The following is a 25866-nucleotide window of genomic DNA, read 5'->3' as shown; positions in this document are numbered from 1 at the left end:
GGCCTGCATCTCACAAGCAATGCCTCCTCAACTCTAACATTCTTTTCTTGGTTTCTCACAGGCCCTGATTATGGTGCTAGTTCTTGGGTGGGTGTTTGTCCCCATCTACATCAAGGCAGAGGTGAGTATTCACAGACCTACAAGTGGGTCTTCCAGAAGGAATCTCCAGTATAATTTTCTTTGCTAACATCTTTCTAGTGAAACTCAATATTCAACCTTCTTTGCATGGTCTACTGCTAAAAATGTGTAGGTGGTGAAAATTCCATTCCTTTCCTGGGAAGTTTGGTACACAATGTGGCCACGGGTGGGTGAGGACTCTGTATGGCTCTGTGGAATGGCCACTGTGGTTGTCTTTATCTGGTGCAGGACCTGAATTGAGGACCACCCATGTGCTCTCAGGGGAGTTTATAGGAAGGAACCAACAATGACCTGGCATTATCCTGAGGGGCATCACCCTTGTAGGCAGAAAGTGTCAGACCCAAGAGTGCTAGAGAAAACATACAGAAACTAAACATCATGCAAGATCTTCCATTATTTGGAGGCCAGTTAAAAAAATAGAGAGCAAATATTGGAAGTATGGTAGAAGATGGAGTTGGATTTGCATGTATGTGTGTGTTGGGTGAGGGGGGATTATTTGTAATAGATACGTGTCCTCTCAGCTCCCGGGAGGTGAGCAGCACAGGCTTCCAGAAACGTGAGGATCTTGACTAGATTCCTGTTTTAGGAAGCTCTACTCAATCAACTGAGAGGAGAATGAGCCCGAACAACAGGCCTGTGGTAGACACTTTTAAAAAGACATCATAGTTCATGGTTTTGTAGGAAGGGGAAAACGGGAAGATAGAGCTTCCTGCAATAAAGGTAACAAGTTTGATGCCAGATAAAAAGCAAAGGGGTAAAGAGAGAGGCTTTATGACAATTTGAAGACTTGAAGCTTCATGCTCTGGAGACGTGAGACCTCCATCAGTGCAGCTAGAAAGTACATAGAGGAGCTAAGTCATGGGTTAAGAGGGGAAAGAAATGATTCACTTTGGAAGTGGGGGTTTGGAGTGTGTTTTAGATGTTTTGAGTATCCATCAAGAGGCCAGATGCAGCGTACTTCATAAAGAAAACACGTTCATTTAGCTCACAGTCATGGAGGTCAGACCAGATGTTGCCTGAAACACTTTAGCCACTGCTACATCAAAATATAGTAGAAAAATGGAAAATAAAATTAGCACGTGGAGAAGGAGTCAAGTGTGTACCGTGTACTTGCTTTATAGCCACCAGTCTCTAAAGAACTTGCTCACTCTGTAAGAACAGCATAATCCACCTGCGGTGCTGGAGCTCCCAGTGCCGAACTGTCTTTCCACTCGGCCCCACCTTGCACAGATGGCCCAGTCCCGACACCACTACGTGGGATGCCAAATTTGAACCTCACAAAACCTTTGGGAGACACATCACCCAAGTCATAAAATTCTGTCCCTGGTCTCCAAAGAGAGTGCCTGCCTCACAATATAAAACGCACTCAGGCTGTGGTAATGGTTCCAAAGTCTGAGGTCATTTTAGAAGCAGCTCCAAAGTCTTATTGGAGACCTGGGAAAACTCTTCACTGTATGTCTCAGTTAGAGTCCCTCTTGCTGTGATAGAGCACCATGGCCGTAAACAGCATGGGGAGAAAGGGGTTTAGTTTACTGACACTTCCACTTCCCTGAAAGAAGGCACGGCAGGAACCTGAAGGCAGGAACCTGGAGGCAGGAACCTGAAGGCAGGAACCGGAGCAGAGGCCATGGAGACATGCTGCTGCATACTTGCTTGCTCACCATGGTTTTTCTCAGCCTACTTTTTTGTACCATGCAGGACTATGGTCTCATGAGTGGCACTGCCCCTCTTGGGATAGACACACATTAATTAATTAATGTGTCAATTAATTATTTAATAATTAATTAAGAAAGTGTACCCGGGCTTGCCTATGTGCCAATCTCCTAGAGGTATTTTCTTGATTGGGGCTACGCCTCTCCCCAAGTGACTCTAACTTGTATCCAGTTAACATAAGACTAGCCAACACAACCCATAATTGGGGCCCCTTATTTACAAGTAATGTTGCTCTTTGTAAAAGTAACTTTTATTTTCCTGTTTCAGTTGTTGTCTCATAAGCTTAGTGCCTCCTTGTGCTAACTTAGGCCTAGTCCTGGAAGCTTCTAGCCTCTGTATTAGATAACCTAGGCCTAGAATGTTTTCGGCCTCTAAGACTGACTGATTAATAAGCTCACCCTTACTTGTTCTTTCTGAGCTCTGGGCTGACTGGTTTAACTCAGCTGTTCTAGCTCAAACTCTTCTCCCAGTTAACTTATTTAATCTGACTTCTCTCTTGGCTTGGAATTGCTCTGCTTGGCCTCAGACTAACCCAGCAATCTGCTCTAATCTTCTGGCTTCTCATTTTCTGGTTCATTCCATCTTCACCTGAGTTCTCTCTCTGCAACCCATCTCTCTATTATTGTCCTGGTAAAACCTCCTCCTCTCTTTCTGTAAAACTGTCTCTTAAGTAGCTTCTCTGCCCTCTCTCTCTTTTCTTAAAAGTTGGACATGTCCTATTCTGCCAAATTTTCTCTGATTTGTCACCTTTTCTGCCACTCAATTAGACATCACTTTCCAACATAGGTCCTTCCTCCTACAAACTAACTTCATTTTTGCTTGAGACTAAAGGCATGTTCCACCATGACTGGACCAAAGCTTTTCTTTACCTGATACTTGTTCTATACCAGGCTGGCCTTGAACTCAGAATTGTTTGCCTCTATCTCTTGTATTAAAGGCATGTTTGTATTCTAGCCAAATCACACAGACCTAGAAGATCTTTGGATGTGATCTCTTGCCAGAACAACCATTTTCTGAATTAACACTCCACTGTAGCTCTTAAAGGCTATAGCATTACTATTGAGAATAATGCAAATTTATATCTGTAAGTCATTTGGAGTTGTAGGCACTTAATGTCTACACGGACAATAATCCATACTAGAGCTGAGCATGGTGATGTGTACTGTAACTCAGCACTCAGGAATTAGAAGCCCGAAGGTTATGAGTTCAAGATCATCCTAGATTACATTGTTAGAGTGTCTCAAGGAAGGAAGAAAGGAGGAAGAAATGAAGGAAGGACGGGGAAAGAACAGAGGAACGAAGGAAGGAAGGAAGGAAGGAAGGAAAGAAGGCTCGCCTACCTGATATACAAGAAAAAGAGATTTAAAACTATTTGTCAATGGTCACAGCATCTAGTAACTGCAAGGAAAGCAACCCTAAACAGTCTGCTTCAAGTGGCCAAGTTCATTGCAGCCTGTAACTGTACCATGGAACCCCACCTTTCCCACCTGGTTATTCCCAACACACCCTGCACAGTACCTTCCTGTCCATGACTGTTTAGCAGATGCAGGCTCGGAGGTGAATCCCTGTTGATGTCTGTCTCTGCAGGTGATGACCATGCCAGAATATCTCAAGAAGCGGTTTGGTGGAAAGAGACTCCAGATCTACTTTTCTGTCCTCTCCCTCTTCATCATGTTGGCCATCAAAATCACAGTGAGTTCACACCCTCCTGACATATTAGTGTAAGAGGTTGCTGGAAAGAGAGACAAGATTAGAAAATGGTGGTGGGGGGGGGGTATTTCCACAGCCTGGAGCCAAGTAGATGCCTTTTCTTCCTGCAGCTCTTTCTAAAAAGCATTTTTCAAGATAAAAGAGACCTTCAGAGGCTATTAATTGAGTTATAGAACATCTACTAGGCTTCAGATTGTTGCTTTGTTTTTGTTTTTGTTTTTGCTTTGAGGCAGGGTTTCTCTGTGTTGCCTTGGCTGTCCTGGACTCACTTTGTAGACCAGGCTGGCCTCAAGCTCACAGTGATCCACCTGCCTCTATTTCTCCAGTTCTGGGATCAAAGGTGTGCAGCAGCACACCTGGCAGATATGATGATTGGATATATACAAAGAAAAAAATTTCCTTTAAGTGATAGCTATTCAGTGATTTATTGCATATCTCTTACTGTCTATTTTTTCCACTGTATAAGGTGAACTAGAAAAAATTTTAAATAGAGTTAAAAACAAATCAGTTAAAACGGGATCAGTTTGGAAGTGAATAAATGCCCCCCCGGATGCGAGCATGGCTGCCTAACATAAAAACAATGCGAGAGTGCAGCTCATCAGTCTTTGGCGGTGAGCAGAGACTGAGTCGGGGTTGTGGGAAGCTGACAGAACTCAGAGCCGTCACAAAGTCTGCAGAGCCACTGAAGTAGCTGTGCTGCAGAAAGATTGCTCATTCTGGAACCTTTCGGGCCAACTGAATATTTATAAAGTCTTGAAAGTTATCCTTGGGTACCACACACGGTGCCAAAGCGTCCATGAGCATTTTCGAGTTCTCCTTTGCCATTCTGCAGCCGTTTTGACCTCTGTTTTCTCCACAGTTGCCCTTTCATTCTTCCCCCAGAACCAGCCCAGGTTAATATTTTCATTTTCACATGAACCAGAAGAGGGAATTACTCTGACCTATTGTACTTCCTCTTCTTAATTTACCTTATCTTTTTCTAAAACTACCTCCTGCAAGTAGATACCACAATTAAAGGTTAACATAATTTAAAAGATTTTTTAAAGTTGTGCCTTTGAAAATAATTGGAAAGAATTGAAGATTTGGCAGGCAGGATAGAATGTGGGGGAAATACAGTTGGCTCCACGTGCGCTTGTGTCCAAAGATACATTATCAGATTTATAACTCATTGGGTGTCATAGCTTTTATGAGTGAGCAGCTGGCCTTAACCTTTGCTTTTCCGTTCAGCTGACTCATTATTACAAGCAAACTAATGAACGGAATTGTAAATTATCCTCATGGAGACAGCACTGAAATAGCTTGCAGAGAACGAAAATTTGAAGAGAAAGAGGGGAGCAGATGAGACGGGGGTGTCAGGAGTCATGTACTTCTGTGTTGTACAGGAAAGGTACCCAGTCTGCCCTCCACATCTGACAGCTTAGAGCTCTGGCTCCAAAGAGCATGGCTCAAGAAGAGTGACAACTTGGGGCTGGAGAGATGGCTCAGTGCTTAAGAACACTGACTGCTCTTCCAAGGGACCTGGGTTCAATTCCCAGCACCCATATGGCAGCTTGCAACTCTCTGTAACTGCAACCCTCACACAGACGTGCATGCAGGCAAAACACAAATACACCAAAAATAAGAAATTATTTTTAAAAGAAGAAGAAGAAGAAGAAGAAGAAGAAGAAGAAGAAGAAGGAGAAGGAGAAGGAGAAGGAGAAGAAGAAGAAGGAATGACAACTAAAATGGTTGTCATCCAAAGTAGAGGGCTCCCGGTGATAAAAAGGGATGAGGTATTGGTGAGCTGACTGGAGATGCAAAGAAGCCAAGGACCTGTGTGTGGGGCTATGAAGGGTCTGTGGTCAGCCGCAGTGGTGCAACACCAGGAGCCAGCTTGCCTGCAAGTGCTTTAAGTGGTATCATGTTTTAAGGGACGATCATTTAGATGTGGGCATTTGTGTACTTGTCCTTCCTGCTGCTGTAATGAAGACTGTGACCAAAAACAACTTGGAGAGGAAAGTGTTTGTTTCACCTTACAGCTTATGGTGAAGGGAAGCCTAGGCAGGAACTCCAGAGACAGGAACTCCAGAGGCAGGAACTCCTTCAGAGGCAGAAACTCCAGGCAGGGACTGAAGCAGACATGGTGGAAGAAAGCTGCTTACTGACTTGCTCAATTTAATTTTTTTTCTTTGAGACAGGATTTTTCTGTGTAGCCCTGGCTGTCCTGGAACTCCCTCTGTAGACCAGGCTGGCCTAGAATTCAGAGATCCTCCTGTCTCTTCCTCCCAAGTGCTGGGATTAAAGGTGTGCACCACCATCATCGTCTGGCTTAAGTTTAACTTCTTTCTTTCTTTCTTTCTTTCTTTTTGTATTTACTTATTTATTATTTGTACAGTATTTTGCCTGCACACCAGAAGAGGGCACCAGATCTCATTATAGATAGTTGTGAGCCACCATGTGGTTGCTGGGACTTGAACTCAGGACCTTTGGAAGAGCAGCCAGTGATCTTAACCTCTGAGCCATCTCTCCAGCCCCAGTTTAATTTCTTATCCCACCCAGGATCACCTGCCCAAGAATGGATCCTGTCCATAGGAGGCTGGACCCTCCCACATTAACCACTAATCAAGAAAATTCATGCTGGACGTGGTGGCACATGCCTATAATCCCAGCACTCGGGAGGCTGAGGCAGAAGGATCTCTGTGAGACAAGGAAATGAAGAATAGTTCAATACCCAATAGTGCTGCGATGTAGAACTTAGTATTTTGTGCCCAAGCAGCATCTGTCTGTTGCCTCTACCCATCTGCCCTTTCTGGCCTTCTGTATCCAGTATCCTCTTCTCCTATAAGCCCAACTAATTTAGCATCCACATATGGATAAGAACGTTTTCTACTTGTTTTCTATGTGTGGCACAAATACCCTATTGGCTCCTGAATGTCCTTTCAAATGATTATGTTATGTGCTTCAAGACTTTTGGGGCTAGGTATATCTTTCTGGGTCTGGGATAACTCCCTCAGGATGACCATTTCTAGTTCCATCCATTTGCCTACTTTGGAAATCACTCTGGCGCTTTCTCAGAAAACTGGGAATAGGGCTACCTCAAGACCCAGCTATTCCACTCCTTGGAATATACTCAAAAGATGCTCCTCCACACAACAAAGACGTATGCTCAACCATGTTCATAGTCAGAACCTGCAAGCAACCTACGTGTCCCTCAGTCAGAGAATGGCTAAAGAAACTGTGGTACATTTACACTATGGAATATTACTCAGCTATTTAAAAACAAGGAAATCTTGAAAATTGTAGCTGTGTCCTTTATGTTTAAAATTGCTTTGGCTGTGTTAGGAGTGCTTTGAGTTCGATGAGGAATGCTGTTGGGATGTTGGTCGGTATTACACTGGATCTGTAGATTACGCTTGATGGTACAGCCATTTTCACATTAGTTCTTCCGACTGAGGAGCACAGAAAGTCTTTGTAGCAGTGTTGAAGGCTGAAATACTGAAGCCTGCTTTGAGACACAGCTGCTGCGGCCAGTTTTTGCACTCACCTATTCAGCCTCAAGTAAGTTCAAATATTTTTAAACTTCTAACCTTGCCTCTGATAGTACAAACCCTGCAAAAGAGCCAAGTTAACCTATGCCAGCAGACCCTGCAAGAGGGTTGAGCTGACCTTATATTTTACTATGATTTACTAGTGTCATAACTCATACTTGGGTTATCCGCACACTTTGCTACCCGCTGGCTGCACTCTGGCTGCACTTTTGTTATCTACACACCTGGCTCCACTTTGGGTATACTCTGAAAGACCCTGACCACCACCTCATTCATCTCACTTGGGACCAATCAGATTAAAGGTTATCTGAGAACACTTTGTCTAGTTAGCCGAAAGTGCAGCATCACTTTGAACCATTAGCCAAAATGTGTTCCTGCCTTTCCCATGTCTTTTGCATTTGGCTTCTCTGTAGAAGGACTGTCCTGAAAACAGGCAGAGGTCACAGTTAGGCTCCTAAGTCCTTGCTGTGGCCCTGATCGATCAGCTTGGAAAAGGCATTCTAATAAACCATCAGTATCTAAGCCGAGATGGTGTCTGAGTGGTCTGTGCGGCACATCAGTGTCTTAGTTTATTTCATTCAGCGTCTTAAAGTTTCCCTCATTGAAGTCTTTTACCTTCTTGGTAAGGTTTAGTCCTAGATTTTTAAAAAGATATATTCATTTATCATGCAAACAATTTTCTGCCTGCAGCAGACCAGAAGAGGGCCCCAGATCTCATTATAGATGGTTGTGAGCCACCATGTGGTTGCTGGGAGTTGAACTCAGGACCTTTGGAAGAGCAGCTGGTGCTCTTAACCTCTGAGCCATCTCTTCAGCTCCTCTAGATATTTTTTTGAAGCTATTATTTTGGTTTTGGTTTTTGGTTTTCCGAGACAGGGTTTCTCTGTGTAGCCTTGGCTGTCCTGGACTCGCTTTGTAGACCAGGCTGGCCTCAAACTCATAGCAATCCACCTGCCTCTGCCTCCTGGGTGCTGGGATTAAAGGCGTGGTCCACCACACTCAACGAGCCTACTAATAATGGAATATTTTTCCCAATTTCTTTTCGCTGTTGGTGAGTATAATGCTACTGGGTTTTATACGTTGGCTTTGTATCCTGATACTTATTAAAAATATTTATCAGATCTAGTAGCCTTTTTTCTTTTAAGGTGAACACCATGGAGTCTTTTAACCATGAGACCATGTCATCGTCAGGTTCAAGAATAGATAGGTTCTTCCTGTCTAATCTTTATCCCTATTGATCTAATCTTTATCCCTAGTAATCTAGCGCTGAGGTTCCTTCCTTGCTTTTGATGTAAGGAATCTATACATGTATAGACTACTAAAGCCCCTTCCCCATTATTATTGAGTCTGGGTATATGTGGTCTTGTATGCGTTAAAAGTTCTCCTATGAAACTGAGAGCAAGAGTCTCTATATAAATATTTACAATAGCTGTCTATGTGCTTTAGTGAATTGTTCCTCTGTCAATACTTAGTTGCCGTCTTTATCTCTTCTTGTTAGATATGATTTTAAGTCTGCTTTATCAGAAATGGCCATTGCTACTCCAGCTTGTTTATGGCTTCATGTTGCTTGGTGGATTGCTAACCTTTGGCTCTCAGTCTACAGATGTATTTCCCAGATACGTCTGTTTCTTGGAGTCAGCATATAACCGGGTCAATTTTTTTTTTTAATCCAGTGCATTAGTGTGTGTTTTTAACCTGGAGAGTCAAGGCCACTTCTGTTCAATATTATGAGTGAGGAGGGCTTACTATTGTTTGTTGTTTTATTTTTGGTTGTTCTGGTTGGTGGTTAATTTTAGTTATATCCTTTTTCTCCTGGTAGTGCTGGGTATTTGCTGGTTTGCTATGTTGGATATGACTGGCTCCTTCTCCACTCTCCTCCATTGATCTATTGTTTTCAGGGACCATGTCATATTCTTATATATAAAACTATCTTTCTTATTCTCCTATGTATATAGCTTTTTTTCGGTGGGGGGAGGATTTTCTATACAGCTGATTTGTCATAGGCTACCTTAACTCATTTGTGTCTTGAAAGATTTTGATCTCTCCAGCTTTTTGTTTTGTTTTGTTTGTTTATTTGTTTTTGTTTTTTGGGGTTTGGGGGGGTTGGTTTGTTTTCTTTGTTTGTTTGGTTGGTTTTGGTTTTTCGAGACACGGTTTCTCTGTGTAGCCTTGACTGTCCTGGATTCAATTTGTAGACCAGGCTGGCCTTGAACTCACCGAGATCCACCTGCCTCAGCCTCCCAAGTGCTGGGATTGCAGGCATGGGCCACCACCACTTGGCTTCTCCAGCTACTTTTTTATACTTTAATTTTATTTTACCTGGAAGCCAGCAAGCCTTGACAATCTTCATGCCTCTGTCCTCCTTGAAGCTGGAGTCATTTTGTTATAATTCATGTATTCAGACAAATGCCACAGTATAAAGATCAAAGAAGGTTCTGGTTGGACTCTGGTTTTTTGTTTGTTTTGTTTTGTTTTTTGTGAGATCTCATCCATATTACCTGGGATTTTCCTGCATGACTAATGAGGAAGGCCAGAAATATTTAGCCTGAAGGAGGAAGGCTTCCACCATGATAGGGGCTAGGGTAAGCTGCTGACTTGATATGTTTGCTATGTGCCTGCCTTCCTGGTGACAGTGGCATCAAGATCTTCAGCCAGCACCCCCAAAACAAACCCCACCTCCCCACTGATCACCTAGAACACAGGAGCTGGAGTTGCAAGCATGGCTGAGGTCCCTGGCTTCTTACTGGGATCCAAACTCCGGTCCTCAAGATCGTAATGGAAGTAACTATGACTTAAATCTAGTCACTGGTCATCTACTGTAAAAGATAATTTTGCGGGTTGTAAGCATCTCAGTTCACAGTTGTATACTTTCAAGGCTTGGGATATATCTTTGTAACTATGAGTTTTCCTCCCATATTCTGGTTCCCCAAATAATGACCCCGAGACTTTATTATTATAATAAATGCCTAGGCCCTACATAACTTCTCGTGCTTTCTTGGTCTTTGGTGTTGCTGAAAACAGATTTGAGGCTGTTCTGATGTTTCTGGCTCTGTGTATGAGTTGTTGCTTTTCCCTTACAGATTTTATTATTGTTTCTGTTCTTTGAATTTTTTGGTATTTTAATGTACTTAGGGGAGGTTCACTCAACTTGTGTCTTTGGAGTTCTAGATACTTTCTGTGTCTGAATGTCATCTTTCTCTCTCTTCATTAGGAAACTCTCAACGTATATCAATGAAAAGCGTGTCTGAGTCACAGGCGTGTATCTCAACTCCTCTTCTATACCACTGATCCTTAGATTTTGTTCTCTTGAGTGTATTCCAGGAATCTTGAAGGTTTTGGTTGTATTCATTTTTCCTCTTGATCAATGTCTGCATATAGTGTTGTCGGTGCCTTGACCTTCATCCTTACTGTTCATTCTCCTGCTAGGTGTTTCCTGTTGAGTTATTTCTTTGGTTAACTGATTCTTTCATTTCTAAAATTTATATTTGTTGTTGTTTTTCAGTGTTTGTATTTCATTGCAGGAGGAAGTGTTTTCCTCCATATTTTTTAATGATTTTTTTCCTCCAGCTAACTCACCCTCTTGCCAACCTTGGTCATTTTCTAGTCTGTGTCTTTCACTGATTTCATGTTTCCTATATATAAAATTAAATTCATTATCTGTTTATTTGAGTCCTCTGCTTGGTCTTTCCCCCTTTTTTTAAAATAGTAATCTGGGCCAGTCATGATGGCGCACGCCTTTAGTCCCAGCACTCAGGAGGCAGAGGCAGGCGGATAGCTGTGAGTTTGAGGCCAGCCTGGTCTACAAAGCAAGTCCAGGGCAGCCAAGGCTAACACAAAGAGACCCTGTCTCAAAAAACTAAAAAAAAAAAAAAAAAAAAAAAGTACTCAGAGATCTCTGGCACCTCCTGTTGTTTTTGTCTTGGTCCTGCAGTGCCCGAGAGGCCCCCAGACTGTAGGGTTGATAGTGTTGTCAGGTACGTTAGCTATGCTTCCTGTGTTGTTGGGTGTGACCTTTGCACCTGTTTGAGTGTCTGCATCTTCTATTTTGTCCCTATTCTGTTTTCTGTTGGTGTTGTTTTGCATGAGGCTTCCTTGTATGTGTTTGGATTCAGGCTCAGGGGGAAATTTGACTTCAGTAAGAACTGTGATGGTCTGACAAAAGTGCCAGTGTTAGTTACAGGGGGCAAATACTGTGGCTCTTGACTCACGTCCCCTGCAGGGACTTCAGTCATGCATACTAGGATCCTTCCGGGTTCTGTCTCACTTGGCATAGTTCAGCTGCTCTGGGGTCGCTTGCTCTGAACTTTCTGAACGTCCAATTAGCAGAGATCCCCAATCACTCAATAGGTGTCCTTTTGAAATGGCACCCAGTTTCTTTCACTTCCCTGGTGAGTTTTGCACCCCGCACTTCAAGTTTTTGTTTTGTTTTTAGACCTCTTGCTGTTCTAGGAATAAGTGGCCTTCTGACGCCGCAGGCGAATCTGTACGGTCATCAAGGAGTGTTCCATAGCCCTGGGCCTGGCTTCCCTGTTGGCTCACTCAGGGTTAAGCGGTACCTCCAACTTGTGTTTCACCGCTCCAGGGCTGGACCGCGGCTATGTTGGCATCTCTGCTGCATGCTCCACAGCCGTGTGCCTGGGTGCCTCAGAGGCTGTCTAGCTTTAGTGTTACCAGAAACCTACAAAAAGTTTCTTGGGGTGGCTGCATAACACTACATCAAAACCAAGTGCAAACTTTCTCTGCATCAACTGCATTTGTCACTTTTTGTTTCTTTAATACTAGCTATTCAAACCTGAACAATATAGTGTCTAAGTGTGGTTTGGGTTTGTATTTCCCCTATAATTACCAGTGCTTAACTTCTTCCTTCTTCCCTCCTTCCTTTCATTTGTTCGTTTGTTTTTTGAGACAGGGTTTCTGTGTAATAGTCCTGACTGTCCTGAGCTCACTTTGTAGACCAGGCTGGCCTCAAACTCACAAAGATCCACCTGCCTCTGCCTCCGGAGTGCTGGGACTAAAGACCTGCACTGCTATGCCCGGTAACTTTTTCTTTTTTTTGTTTGTTTGTTTGTTTGTTTGTTTGTTTGTTTTTCGAGACAGGGTTTCTCTGTGTAGCCTTGGCTGTCCTGGACTTTTTCTTAATATGAAAGTTTTTTGAGGATGGAGAGATGGCTCAGTGGTAAAGAACATTAACTATTCAGAGGACCTGGGTCCAGTTCACTCCCAGGGAGATTCACGAGGATATGTAACTCCAGGTGCAGGGGACCCGGAACCCTCTTCTGGCCTCACTGGTACCAGGCAGGCAGAAAGCGCACTCACATTCAGGCAAAGCATGCATACACATAACAAAAAAACAAAATAAGTAAATTTTAAAGATTTTTTGTGCGTTATTTATATTTCTCCTTATAAAAATGATTTATTTTTTAATCTGCTGATTTTTAGTCTGCTTACCTGTGATTTTTTTGCTGTTGACTTCTTTTAATGTCTAGTTTGTAAATATTTTCCGTTTGTCAGGCTGCCGCTTCCATATGTTGAGCATTCCCCTTTTTTGTGCAAAGGCTTTGATAACAATTATTTGTAATTCGCATGTGGAGTAATAGGGCTCCTAGGGCATTTCCACAGTACTTTGCTTGGACTGAATTCACACACACCCCTACTTGTCCCCCCCTCCCTTCCCAGTACCCCCTTTTCTCCATGTTGCATGTGTTCTATTGCCCTCTCCACATGAGCTCTCCAAGGCCAGTTTCCATGCTTAGGGGACCCTCTCTGCTTTTATAACCTCTATTCACCCTCATATATCAGTGGTACATATCTGTGTGTATATTATATGTGTGTGTGTAATTTTTATTTATATTTATTTTTATTATATATAATTTATTTAATATTCATTTTAATTTATATGTGTAAATAAATTAGAAATTAGGACTCCCATATAAGAGATAACATGTGAGACATCTGTCTTCCTGCATGTTGGTTACCTCATTCTGTATATTTTCCACTTCCAGCCATTTCTCACAAACTTCATGATTTCATTTTTCTTCCTTGCTGAATAAAATTTCACTGTGTATACATGCCATGTTTTCAATTATCCATTCATCAGTTAAAGGGCGTTTAGGTTGTTAGCATTTCCCAAACTATTGGGAATTGAACACAACTACTGTGTCAATGACCACAGTTGATCAAGTACCTATGGAGTAGGCTGTTGAGTCTTTGGGGCATATGCCAAGGAGTAGTAAGGCTGAGTCATATGGTAGACTTATTTGTAGCTTTATGAGAATTCTCCACACTTATTGTCACAGTGGCTGGGCCAGTCTGCAATCCCACCAACAGTGAAGGAGGGCTCTACATCTGTCTGTTACAATATAATGGGTTCTGAATTTGTCTGTTTTAATATAGTATTTCCCTGTTCATTTCTGGTTCTGTTCATTTAAGTCATCTCTTTCTTTTGGTTGTTTGGGCCAAAAGTCTGTTACTCTTCTTTATCTTCACAAAGAACCAGCTCTTAGATTCGTTGACTCTTTGTGTTGTTCTCTTTGGTTGTTGTTTTTTGTCTTTTGTTTTTCCTCTCTACTGGATTTGGGTTTCTGCTATTCCTGTTTTTGACAAAATTTGGAGTTGCACCATAAAGTTGTTTGTGTTCTGATTTTTTTTAATGTAGGAGTTTAGAGTTACAAAATTTCCTTTTAGGACTACTTTTAATCTGGCCAGAGGTTTAGTTGTGGTATGTTTTCATTTCATTTAAAAAATGTTTAGTTTTCTTTCTTGATTTCTGCGTTGACCCATTCATCACTCAGTAGTGTGTTGTTTGATCTCTATGACTTTCTTTTCTTTTGTTTGTTTGTTTTTGTTTTGTTTTTTCCAAACAGGTTTTCTCTGTGTAGCCTTGGCTGTCCTGGACTTATAGACCAGGCTGGCCTCGAACTCACAGCGATCCTCATGCCTCTGCCTCCACCTCCTGAGTGCTGGGATTAAAGGCATGCGCCACCATGCCTGCCTTTCCATGACTTTCTGTAACTACTTGAAATTCACTTGTTGGTCTCAAGTTCTAGGATACAGGGAGGAATCTCAATTGTTCTTCGTTTGTTAAGATTGCTTGGATAAGGTCAATTTAGAGAAACGTCCATGCCCTGCATCATAGACTGTGTGCTCTCTAGTGTTTGGGTACAATACTCTGAAGATGTTTATTAGGTACATTTTAATCTGTGAATCACTTAATCCTGGTGTCTCTCTGCTCAATTTTTATCCAACTTACCTGTCTGTAGAAGAAAACAGAGTATTGAAACTACCTACTAATAGCTCCCCTGAACCCATGATTCCAGCAGTATTCTTTAATGATTAATTTGGGATCACAATGTGGGGGGCGGGGGGCGTCCGGACTGCAATGTCTTCTGGGTTAATGTCCCCTTGATTACAACAAAGAATCCATTGTATCTCTTTTGATTAGTTTTAGTTTAAAGTCTATTTTATCAGATATTAGAACAGCAGCTTCCTGGCCCCACTTGCTTGAGATACTTGCCTGTCTTTAGAGCTGAGTCTCTCGAAGACAACAGAAAGGTGGATTTAGTCTTTCAATCCTTTTGATCTAATCTGTGTCTTTTTGTGGGGAGTTGAAGCCACTAATATTTAGAGCCATTGAAAGGTCTATGTTGACTACAGTGGTTTTACCAGTTCCGCTTGTGTTTGTGGTCTTAGTCCTGTTTTGTGTTTCAGCCATTTTAGCTCCCTGTGTTTCCTTTCTATAGTTTCTTGGCAATGCTTAGTCCTCTCCGCAGACCCAAATATTGCTCCAGAATTCTCTCTAGGGTCCATGCTTGAATTCAGGCTCCCTGATCAGTTGCTCTTCCATTCTCAGGCCTTGAGGGTTGCTCAATATTGAACAGTAGGCTCCCTCTGCTGGTGGCACTTGGCCACACTCCTTTTAGTCATGGGAAGTGACAGAAGAATTCCTCTCTACATTGACACACCCTACCACAGGAGTCACTGGGAGAGCTTGGGTTTGTCCTGTGGGCTGCTTGTCTTACCTTTTGGATTTGGCTTTTGTTTGTCCTCCCCGTCTTGGGAAGAGTTTTGTGTGGTTTCTTTTCTTTCTTTCTTTCTTTCTTTCTTTCTTTCTTTCTTTCTTTCTTGGTAGTGGTGGTTTGGTTTGGTTTGGTTTTTGGCTTTTTGAGACAGGGTTTCTCTGTGTAGCTTTGGTTGGTCTGGACTCTCTTTGTAGACCAGACTGACCTCAACCTCATGGCGTTCCTCTGCCTCCCGAGCACTGGGATTAAATACGTGCGCCACTGTGTGTTTTCTCAATGAATCAGCTTATTTCCCTAATGTTTTCCTCTCTTGCCTCTGGAATAGCCTCTTCTTTCTTATCTTGATTCTTCACCATGTGATCTGGGAGAAGCTTATCTGCATTGGTTTTTTTTGGGGGGGGGGACAGATAGGGATTTTGAGACAGGGTCTCTCTGTGTAGTGCTAACTGTCCTGGAACTTGTTGTGTAGACCAGGCTGGCCTCAAACTCAGAGATTCGTCTACCTCTGCCTTTCCGAGTGCTGGGATTAAATGCCTGCGCCACCTTACGTTTGATTGAGAGTGGGGAGGGGTATATGGAAGGGTTTAGGGGGAGGGAAGGGATGGAACAGCGTTGTCATTATATTACAATCTCAAAAATAAATAAATAAGTAAATAAAACAAAAATTCTAGAAAGTGGTACATCCTTAGAAGTTAAAACATTTCTAAAAGAGATTTGGGGGAGGGGAACCATTCCTTCAACCATCCTCTATGTGATTACATAAAAAGAAAGCAATTATAATCCTAAAATTTTCAATGATAGAATGCTAATGCCAGTAATATAGTCTTTGAAATGCCCTCTTGGGAGACTTCCTATAAGCAATGACTGAGCCCCTGTAAGCCCTACGGTACAGGAAAAGGTTGTAGGACATGCCACTTCCTTTACGTAGCCACTGAGTGATTAACTACCTGTGGTGAGTGTACGGAAAAGAGTGAAAACTGTTGGATGACTTGTAGGGAACACTGTGGTGGAGACATCTAAGTGGAGCCTCGAAGGATGAGCAGGAGGCTATCAGGAGAGCAAGGAAAGGGGTGGATGAGGGAGCAGAGAAATCAGAGGCCTGAACACGTTTCCTTCCCATCCCAACTGTTGCTTTTTCTTTTTTAGTCAAACATATTTTCTGGAGCCATATTCATCCAATTGGCCTTAGGATTAGACATCTACCTGGCGGTCTTCATCCTCTTGGCTATCACTGCTTTCTACACGGTTGCCGGTGAGTCTGCAGCTTGGTTTATTCATCTGTCCTTCTCCGATCTGTGATTAGTGACTCCGGTGTTAGCCTTGTGATTGCCAAATCATGGTCCCGCTCTGTTGCCACTCTGAGAATAAATCACAGGGCCAGAACAGCAATTGCAATGAACACAACAGAATGCTCATCGCTAGATACAAGAAGATTGATTAAAAAAAAAAACCAACAACATACAGACTGAAAAGGTTATATTTAGAAATATATGTGTATATGTAGACATATATGCATGTAACAGAAATTAGTGGAAAAAGAGGCCATGAATTTGAAAAAGAGCAAGGACAGCATATATGGAAGGGTTTAGATACAGGAAAGGGAAAGGAGAAATTTATATTGTAATTTATATTTACATATATATTTTATATATTATATAATATATGTATTATATTGTATATAATTTACATATTATATATAAATTGTATATTGTATATAAATTACATATATAATAAATATATTTATATTGTAATCACAAAATTTTTTTAAAGTATGTTGTAAATGGATTGAGAAAGGAATGGTTTCATTCAGCTGTGTGTCTGGTAAATAAATCACCATTGTAAATTATGCTGACAGAATACATAGAAGGCTTCGGTGAAGGAGCAGTTCCAACATACCACTAGAAAATGTAAGGTGAGGCTAAAACTGATATAAAATGTCAGATCACAGAACTGAGCCAGGATTGTCACCAGTGAAATGGAGGAAGGCAGGAGTAGGCTGACTGTGGGAGTGTGTGGCAGTAGTCCAAACAGGCTCTCCTGAACCTTAGATGTTAGTCTAGTGGCTCATGCATACTAAATCAAACTCATTTGCATACATTTAAAAACATCTGGTGTAGTTTCTACCAGCTGACTTGGAAAAAATGAAGGTGGGAACACTTAAGACAGCCTGAAGTGACTGCTGTGCATCGAACACAATTTCAGATTCACGAGTGTTAGGAGCCTGACCTCTGCTTTCCTAGATCGTCCTTGTCTCTTCTTCTTCCTCCCAGAAAGGAAACACCTTTGGATGGAAAAAGCCAATGAGTCTAGAATTTAAAGAGAATTTCTCACACAACATTGCAAAGCATAAGTCAGTGACTTGTTCTGGATCCAACTAATGAAACAATGATGTGTCCCAAACAAACAAGGTTTTCTGAGACCCGATATAGCAATCCAAATGGGGGTAACTGAGTAGATATAGCAACCCAAATGGGGGTAACTGAGTAGATTATTATGATAAACTTTCATAGCATAGCATCTTCACTTTGACCTTATTTAATATTCAAAAACTCACCAAGATGGAACTCCACCCTAATTCATAGAACGTTGCATCTCAGTAAGACAGGAGGATGAGAAAATGAACTAAATGCCTCCATAAACACTGAGGAGAAACTGATGTCAAGAGAAGCTGTGGTTCACATGGGAGCTATGAGATGTTGTCTGCTGAGTCGTTTCTATGTTTGGAATAGAGGAGAGCCCCGTGGTGAAGACAGAGAGTTGGTACGCATGGATAAAAATGTCCCGGTCCATTATTTTCTCTCCACAGGGGGCTTGGCCTCAGTGATCTACACAGATACTGTCCAGACTGTCATCATGTTGGTTGGCTCTTTAATTCTCATGGGATTTGGTAAGTGTGCTGTTTTTTGGGCGCTGGGACCTCAAGGGAGATGTTTCTGACTGTTTGTTCTGTAATGTTGCCTCCTGGTTTGACTGGTCATATTTCTATATCCTGTAGTTCCTTTTTTTGTTGTTTGTTTGTTTGTTTTGGGGTTTTTTTTGTTGTTGTTGTTTTTGGTTTTTGGTTTTTTGGTTTTTTGGTTTTTTGAGACAGGGTTTCTCTGTGCAGCCTTGGCTGTTCTGGACTCACTTTGTAGACCAGGCTGGCCTCGAACTCACAGAGATCCACCCGAGTGCTGGGATTAAAGGTGTGTGCTCTGTACTTCCCTTAATGGGAATGTTATCAGTCCAGTCGTCTGGCTGGGGTTCTTTGGCTGTGCTAGATAGAAACTGTAGATGCACAGAGGAAATGACAGTCCTGGAAGCACCAGGCTCGTTCACCTGTTGGTAGTCACTGTCCCATGAGCTTTTCCTCATGGGTGAACAAACATCTAAGACGTAGATCACCTGGGCCCCAAAGCAGGAACAGAAGCCATTTCTTTCTACTCTTTTGTTCTTTTCAAAAGAATTGGAACTTCTCCTACTTCATGACATTTTCAGAAAAGTGGGTGGATATGGAAAGTGCAATATTATGCAAAGTGGCCCAAACTTAGGGGGAAAAAAAATCAAACAGGAAACACGCATCACATGTTCTCCTTCCATGAAGATCCTAGCCTGTGGTGTACACATGTATGTATGTATGTATGTATGTATGTAAACTCTGTAAATGTTAAGTATAGTGTAACATTTAGAAAAGGGATGGGGAAAGGGGTAATACTTGGTGATGAGGAAGGACAGAATGCAGGTGTGAAAGGACAGAAAACGACTTTTTTTCTGGTATCAGCTGTCATGGTTTTGCGTATGAGTGTATGGGGATGTGATGAGTAAAAATGTAATGAACAAAGAACATATAAAACCGTAACAAAGTTGCCTCAAAATTCCCATTTTGTATCTAAGGAAGGTCTAATGAGATGTACAGAGTTTGGTACTAGGCAGATATTATAAAGTGCCAAACTTTAATTGAGCTGTGTACTTTTTTTTAAATGTATGAGTTCAACACTTTATTAAGTGATTTATTTAAGAAAACAGAAAGATGCAGGGCGTGGTGGCTCATGCCTTTAATCCCAGCACTTGGGAGGCAGAGGCTAGTGGATCGCTGTAAGTTCAAGGCCAGCCTGGTCTACAAAGCAAGTCCAGGACCGCCAAAGCTACAAAGAGAAACCCTGTCTTGAAAAAAAGAAAAAGAAAAGAAAAGAGAGAAAGAAAATGTTTTTTAAAAGTATTTGCCCTGAGAACTCTGTGAAAGCCAATATTCTACCATGGACAGTCCCAGTGGAGAAACAGTAAATGCATGCATGTACTGAAGATACCACCAGTCTATAGGAAATACTTGAGTACTTTCACTGCAATGGGTGCTTGTGAACATGAGGTTTGACATTCTCACACCGTGTTCTCTGATGCCTCTGCAGCATTTGCTAAAGTCGGAGGCTATGAGAGCTTCACAGAGAAGTACATGAGCGCCATCCCATCTGTGGTGGAGGGGGACAACCTGACCATCAGCCCCAGGTGCTACACGCCTCAGCCGGACTCCTTCCACATCTTCCGAGATGCTGTCACCGGAGACATCCCGTGGCCGGGACTGATCTTTGGAATGACCATTTTAGCTATATGGTACTGGTGTGCAGATCAGGTGAGCATGTGCATTTGCATGCGTGACTGTATTTATTTGTATTTTCTTGTTTCGTGTAAAAGCATCTAGCTTCCATTTTGTACACATAAACAATATTTAAAGTGTCAAACAGATTTCTATGTCTCGTCTTGTACAAACCACGTTTTGGTCCCTCCTCACTATACTGTTTTTCCCCCCTCAGAGAGGTTCATGTTCAGCTCCTAAGGCTTTTGGATTTTATTTTTATTATCTAAACCATTCTATTTGGTATATCCTATGACACATCCGAATTGATATAACTTTTGACATCAGTAGAAATAAACCTTCTCCAGGTGTGTAGTGACACACTGGATCAGGATTTTAAACTTAACTTGCCCCCAAATGATTCAAAGGTTGATATTTCTCTCTTTACCCTTTCTACCGTTTAGAGTTTTTCTGTTAGTTGAGAATTTAACATCCTGCTTCAGTTCCTACGGCCCAACCTTCTATTGTTGCATCCTTCCCACAGGTCTTGACCACAGTTTTTTGAGGCCAGCGTTCAGGCTACAATTCTTGTCACTGTATGAAAGTAAATATTTGCTATTAAATTAACGACCCTTACTTTCAATCTTAAGCTTCCTTGGCAATCTCTACTCCTTATGTATCAAAGCATCTGCAGACGGTTGAAAGACCTTCGCAGTGTTTTTGAACAGAACCGTGGCATCAATGACATATCACAGTAGGAGACCCCCTCCTTCTAGCCTGTCTCCTTAAACAAGAGAGCAAGACGGAAGGCTGTGGGGTTTTTTTTTTTTAACAAGCTGCCAAGAACAAAAACAGCGTGTGTTACAGAGCTGGGGGGGGGGCACTTGGAATGAAAGCCACACTTAGATAACAAGAGGGGGGAGAGGGGGGCTCCCACACAAGAACAGTCTACTTAAGTTTGGAGACCTGACTCTTATTCAATACACAGAAATGCACAGAGGGACTGAAAAAGTAATATAGAGAGTGGGAAAGCTGTTCAGACTAACAGCGTTAACTCTTCATATTGAAATGGAGATGTGTGATTTACCCAACATAGTATTCAAAAGAACGCCTACAACAAAGGTCAGGGAGGTGAGGGAAGCAACACATGGACAGCCTGGGAACTTCACGTGGAATAGAAAATATTTTAAAATAACAAGTCACTGAGGAGGAGGAGGAGGTGGAGGAGGAGGAGGAAGAGGAGGAGGAGACATAATTGAACTGAAAAGTCAGTGGAGGAACTCAGTAGCAGATAATCCAAGTAGGAGAAAAAAAAAAACCTTGAAGAGAATCACTGGAAATGATCCTATGTTAACTAAATGAGGAAAGCAATGCTTTTTGGACACAAATAAGTAGAATAATATGCATATTACCATTGTGCCAAAATGAGAAGAGAGATAAAGAAAAAAGAAAGAAAGAAAGAAAGAAAGAAAAGTCAGAGAAAGAGTGGCAGAAACTTCCCAAGCCTGGGAAAGCAAATGCAAAGCCAGGGAGCTCATTGAGCATCTAATAGGACGTCATAACTTAAGTGCAGAGACGAAATATTGAAAGCTGCAACAACCAAAAAAAGGACAACTTTCCACACATGACAGGGGCCCTCTGAGGCTGAATTGATTTGTTTTTAATGGAACTCCTGAAAACCAGAAGAAAATTATATTTCTATGTCCAAAAATGCTAACAGAAAAAGATGCACCAACCAAAAGCATTATACCCAGAAAGCCTGTCCTTCTAAAACAAAGAAGTGAAAAACCCAGAGAATACAGTTCCTCATATTGTGGTGCCCACCAAGCATAAAATTATTTTCACTGCTATAATTTTGCTACTGTTATGAGCCATAATGCAATAATTTTGAAAATAGAGGCTTGTCAAAGAGCTCACAATACTGGTGGCCCAGGAAATGATAGCAAGGAATTGATGAATAAGACTGCATGAAATTAAAAAGCGTTTCTCACAGAAGAGAAACAATTGCCCGAGTGAAGAGGCACTAGTTACAACAGGAGAAAATCCTGTTGTAATGCCTAGAACAGATAGAGAACTAAATAAATAAATAAAATAAAAATAAAAATTAAGCAAGCAAACAAAGAAAACTCCAAAGTAACAAAATCACAAATAGGAAAATAAGTTTTCAAAGCAAGAAACACAGATGGACAATAAATATAGTTCAATATCCTTAACCATCAGGGAAACGCAATTTTCAACCACATCCCAATCATAATGGCTCTCATCAGGAAAACACTAAGTCCTGGTGATGATACCAGCAGTAGCAGGCAATGCAGCTCTTACACACTGCTGTTGAGAATGTAAATCAGTGACGTCACTCTGGAAATCCATATAGAGGTTCCTCAAGCTAGGCGTGGTGGCGCACGCCTTTAATCCCAGCACTCGGGAGGCAGAGGTAGGTGGATCCCTGTGAGTTCCAGGCCAGCCTGGTCTACAAAGTGAGTCCAGGACAGCCAAGGCTACACAGAGAAACACTGTCTTGAAAAACAAAAAAAAACAAAAAAAAGAAAGAAAGAAAGAAAAAAGAAAAAGATAAATACTCTTTTTTTTTCTTCCATTGTTGTCCCATTTTTTTAACATATTTGGAACTTCTTTGTTTAGAAATTTGTTGTTGACGTTGTTTTTCTTTTTTCTTTTTTTATTATATCTTTCCTTTCTCTAATTCTTGCTCTTTTCTCTTGCCCTTCAAAACACTCTTCTCCACTTTCCCCCCCATTTCTTCCATTTAACCGTGCACTGTTCTGTTGGCCTGGATCATCCTGACCAGGACAGCTTCTAGAAGGAAGGGTTTATTTGAATGTGTGGTTCCTGAGGAGTAAGAGTCCATTAGCATCACTGCTGGGAGCAGGCAGGCATAGCAGCGGCAGTCTGAGGGCTTACATCTTACAGTAAGAGTGAAGTGGGAACCGTGCAAGTCTTCACAGAAACCCACAGACAGCCCAGGCTATTGCCAAGGCTACTGGTTGCCCTGCACAAACTGATGGTAAGGACCCATTGCTGAAGACAACACCTACACAACTCACTGAACAGAGAAGTTGAGCTGGTGCCTTTCTAGAACGTTCACGATCCTGGAAGGTACGCTGCACGCTTCCAAAGGAGAAAGGTAAACACCACCCTAGCTACAGACCCTTGTCACCTGCCTGCAAGATACACTGGGTGCAGTAGTGGAGCAAAGCTTGGGAGAGGAAGCCAACCACGGTCTGCTCTCTAAGGCCCACTCCATGAGATGGAACCCATACCCGACACCGGGTGGGTGGCCAAGAACCTAAGACTGGATAGCCCAGAGACCTAGGGTAAAACCAGAGCAATAGCATGATTCCTGGCAACATTCTGCTAAACTCGTAGATCAGAGCCTTGCTCGGCCATCACCAGAAGCTCCTGCACCAGATGGGAACAAACACAGAGACCCGCAGACAGACAACGTGCAAAGAGTGACTTTGGAACACTCAGCCCTCAATAGGATGCCTCTATCAAGTCCCTCCCCCTCAGGGCCCCACCAACACTATCACTTTCAATTCCTAACTACATGGGGTTTCAGAATGTTTGAAGAAATCTAGAAACAAGTGTCTCAATGTTCTGTTATCATGGTTCCCTGAACTACGGGAACTGGCTTGACCGACTAGAAGTTACCTGATAATAACGAGGAAGATGTTGATGACGTATACAATGTTTAAGACAAGGCCATAGCTTGTGGCAGCATCAGAAGTGGCAGATCTGTACACCGAGGGGCATGCTGCCTTACTGTGTTGCACTCTGGGCACCATAACCTTGCTTTACTAATAGGCAACGTCTTTTGCTTTCCATGTTCTGATGGTCATGCACGCATTGTATGAAATACTCAGAAAGTCCTAGAAGACATATTTCTACCTTAGGGATGAGAAACAGGAGACTTACAGAGGTCAGACCCAGCAGATTAAGTAGTAATACAAATCCTGATGTTGCTACAAAGCCCATTGGTTTTTAATAACCATACCCTTTTTTGGGGTGGGGGGGTGTTCAAGAGAGGGTTCCTCTGTGTATACTTGCCTATCCTGGACTCCCTCTGTAGTCCAGGCTGGCCTCAAACTCACAGCAATCTGCCTGCCTCTGCCTCCTGAGTGCTGGGATTAAAGGCATGTGCCACCAACGCCCAGCTAATAACCACACCTTTTAAAACTGATTTTTAGATTTATTTAGTTTTACTCTATGTGTGTGAGTGTTTTGTCTGCATGCATGGTTGTGGCTCCTGGAAACTGAACTCAGGTCCTCTGCATGAACAATGTTAAGAGCTTTTTACTGATGAGCCATGTCTTCAGTCCTAAGCATGTAATTTCTTATAATTTTAAGCCTCAAGAATGTATTCTCACCCTCTTTAAAGTCATTGTCAATGGATGCATTACTGTGTTGTGTTTTCTTGGCAGGTCATTGTACAGCGCTGCTTATGTGGCAAGAACATGTCCCACGTGAAGGCTGCCTGCATCCTTTGTGGGTACCTGAAGCTGCTGCCCATGTTCCTCATGGTGATGCCAGGGATGATCAGCCGCATCCTGTACACAGGCAAGCCATGGGTACCCAAATCCTCTCTCTGCTTGATGTCTGTGGTTTTCAAGATGAGAAAAACTTTGATGGGTTAGAATGAGAGATGGAGGGAGGCGCTGCTGAGAAGAGGCCCAGAGGTGGAGCATTTTGCATATTGGGCACTGCTGTGTATAACTTTCATACGTGCTGCCTGTTCTCCTTGCAGACATCTGAAACTGTGCATCCTGTTCCCATTGTGGATTTAATGTGAGGTGGTCCAGGAGTGCACTGGGTGATGAGGTGGAACTGAGCAAGGATGTGATAACTGACCTTTTGTGATTGGGCGTGGCAACTGCTTTGACCAAGAAGGTCTCCGAGGCACACACTCACATGTTGGCCTCTGAGAGAACTTCAAAGCTGAATCCCTTTTCGATGTTTTGGGAAAATTAGTTTCTGAGTCAGATGAGAATACCTACTGCTGACATATTTTTCTTGAAAAATTCATTTTTCTTTTTTTTTTTAAAGATTTATTTACTTTATTTATTGCATATGAGTGCTTTATCTACAGAAGAGGGTATCAGATTACATTAGATGGTTGTGAGCCACCATGTGGTTGCTGGGAATTGAACTCAGGACCTCTGGAAGAGCAGGTAGCGCTCTTAACCACTGACCCATCTCTCCAGCCCTCATTTTTCTTTATTATGAAACATAAAGGAAATAAAGCCAATATTTTTTTTGGTGAATGGAAGACACATTTCTATTGTCATCAGATCACAACAGCATTCACTGTTTTTCCCCAACCCAGAATTAATGTATCGAATTCAAAGTTCGGTATTCAACTTCTAGGCAATACAGCGTCTGCCGTCTGTGATCTTGCATCTCCCCGCTGTGCCCTGTTTGCAGATCGTACCCAGCTGAGTCCTGCTCAATGAACTATGTCTCTTCTCAGATATGGTGGCCTGCGTTGTACCTTCCGAGTGTGTGAAGCACTGCGGCACAGCGGTCGGCTGCACCAACTACGCCTACCCCACGCTGGTGCTGGAACTGATGCCTGACGGTTAGTAAGCACCCACACCGTGTCTAGAGGGATGCGTGGGCCCCGGGGATACACTGGGGCAGAATCTCTGCCAGCCCTTCCGTTAAGTCAGCCCTTTCACCAGGCATCTCTTGAGACTCAGTCGCGGTCTACGCGTCACAACTGGTTGGGTCTGGAGACTTCAGAGAGGAGCTAATTTCTGTTAGAAGAACGGCCTGGGGTGAAGGCTGTTTTCAGCTGTTAGCATTTACACCACTTGACAGCCAAGGGGGAAATGTTGTGATGCTACCAGTGAGCGAGATCAGAAGACTAGAAGTTAACTTTAACTCTGACTTCTCTGACTGATAGCTCTCAGCGCGCATGCTCTGTACCTAAGTGTATGCCATTTTCAGGCATGGCTTTGGATCTTATAATTGATCAGTTAAGTAAACATGACTGCCCTACTATAAAATGCAAGCTTTCTTCTTTGCCCCCCCCCCTCCTTGCTCTGTAATGCCGCACAGATCTTTGTGTTTACTAAGAGCTTCAGGTACTAGCCTGCCGTGGTGGCGCATGCTGTTAATCCCAACACTTGAAAGGCAGAAGCAGGTGGATTGCTGGGAGTTCAAGGCCAGCCTGGTCTACAAAGCAAGTCCAGGA

At 42.5% G+C, this 25866-nt stretch overlaps 1 protein-coding gene across 1 annotated transcript in view; it reads left to right on the top strand.

Annotated features, from left to right (window-relative positions):
• The window catches only part of LOC311581128 (solute carrier family 5 member 4B), a gene marked incomplete at its 5' end in the record, with an annotated part of 53174 nt that overhangs the window by 13360 nt on the left and 13948 nt on the right, over window positions 1–25866 (top strand). Inside the window, 7 exons of the mRNA XM_084753156.1 lie at window positions 62–121; window positions 3439–3543; window positions 16253–16358; window positions 17913–17993; window positions 19492–19712; window positions 24095–24230; window positions 25141–25248. Coding sequence (XP_084609282.1) covers window positions 62–121; window positions 3439–3543; window positions 16253–16358; window positions 17913–17993; window positions 19492–19712; window positions 24095–24230; window positions 25141–25248 — 817 coding nt within the window. The remainder of the gene's footprint in view (window positions 1–61; window positions 122–3438; window positions 3544–16252; window positions 16359–17912; window positions 17994–19491; window positions 19713–24094; window positions 24231–25140; window positions 25249–25866) is intronic.

Source organism: Acomys minous, assembly GCF_964271855.1.
Source record: "Acomys minous genome assembly, chromosome: 13".
Taxonomy (NCBI): domain Eukaryota; kingdom Metazoa; phylum Chordata; class Mammalia; order Rodentia; family Muridae; genus Acomys; species Acomys minous.
Note: the sequence above shows the minus strand (reverse complement) of the source record. Positions and strands in the feature narration are given on the sequence as shown.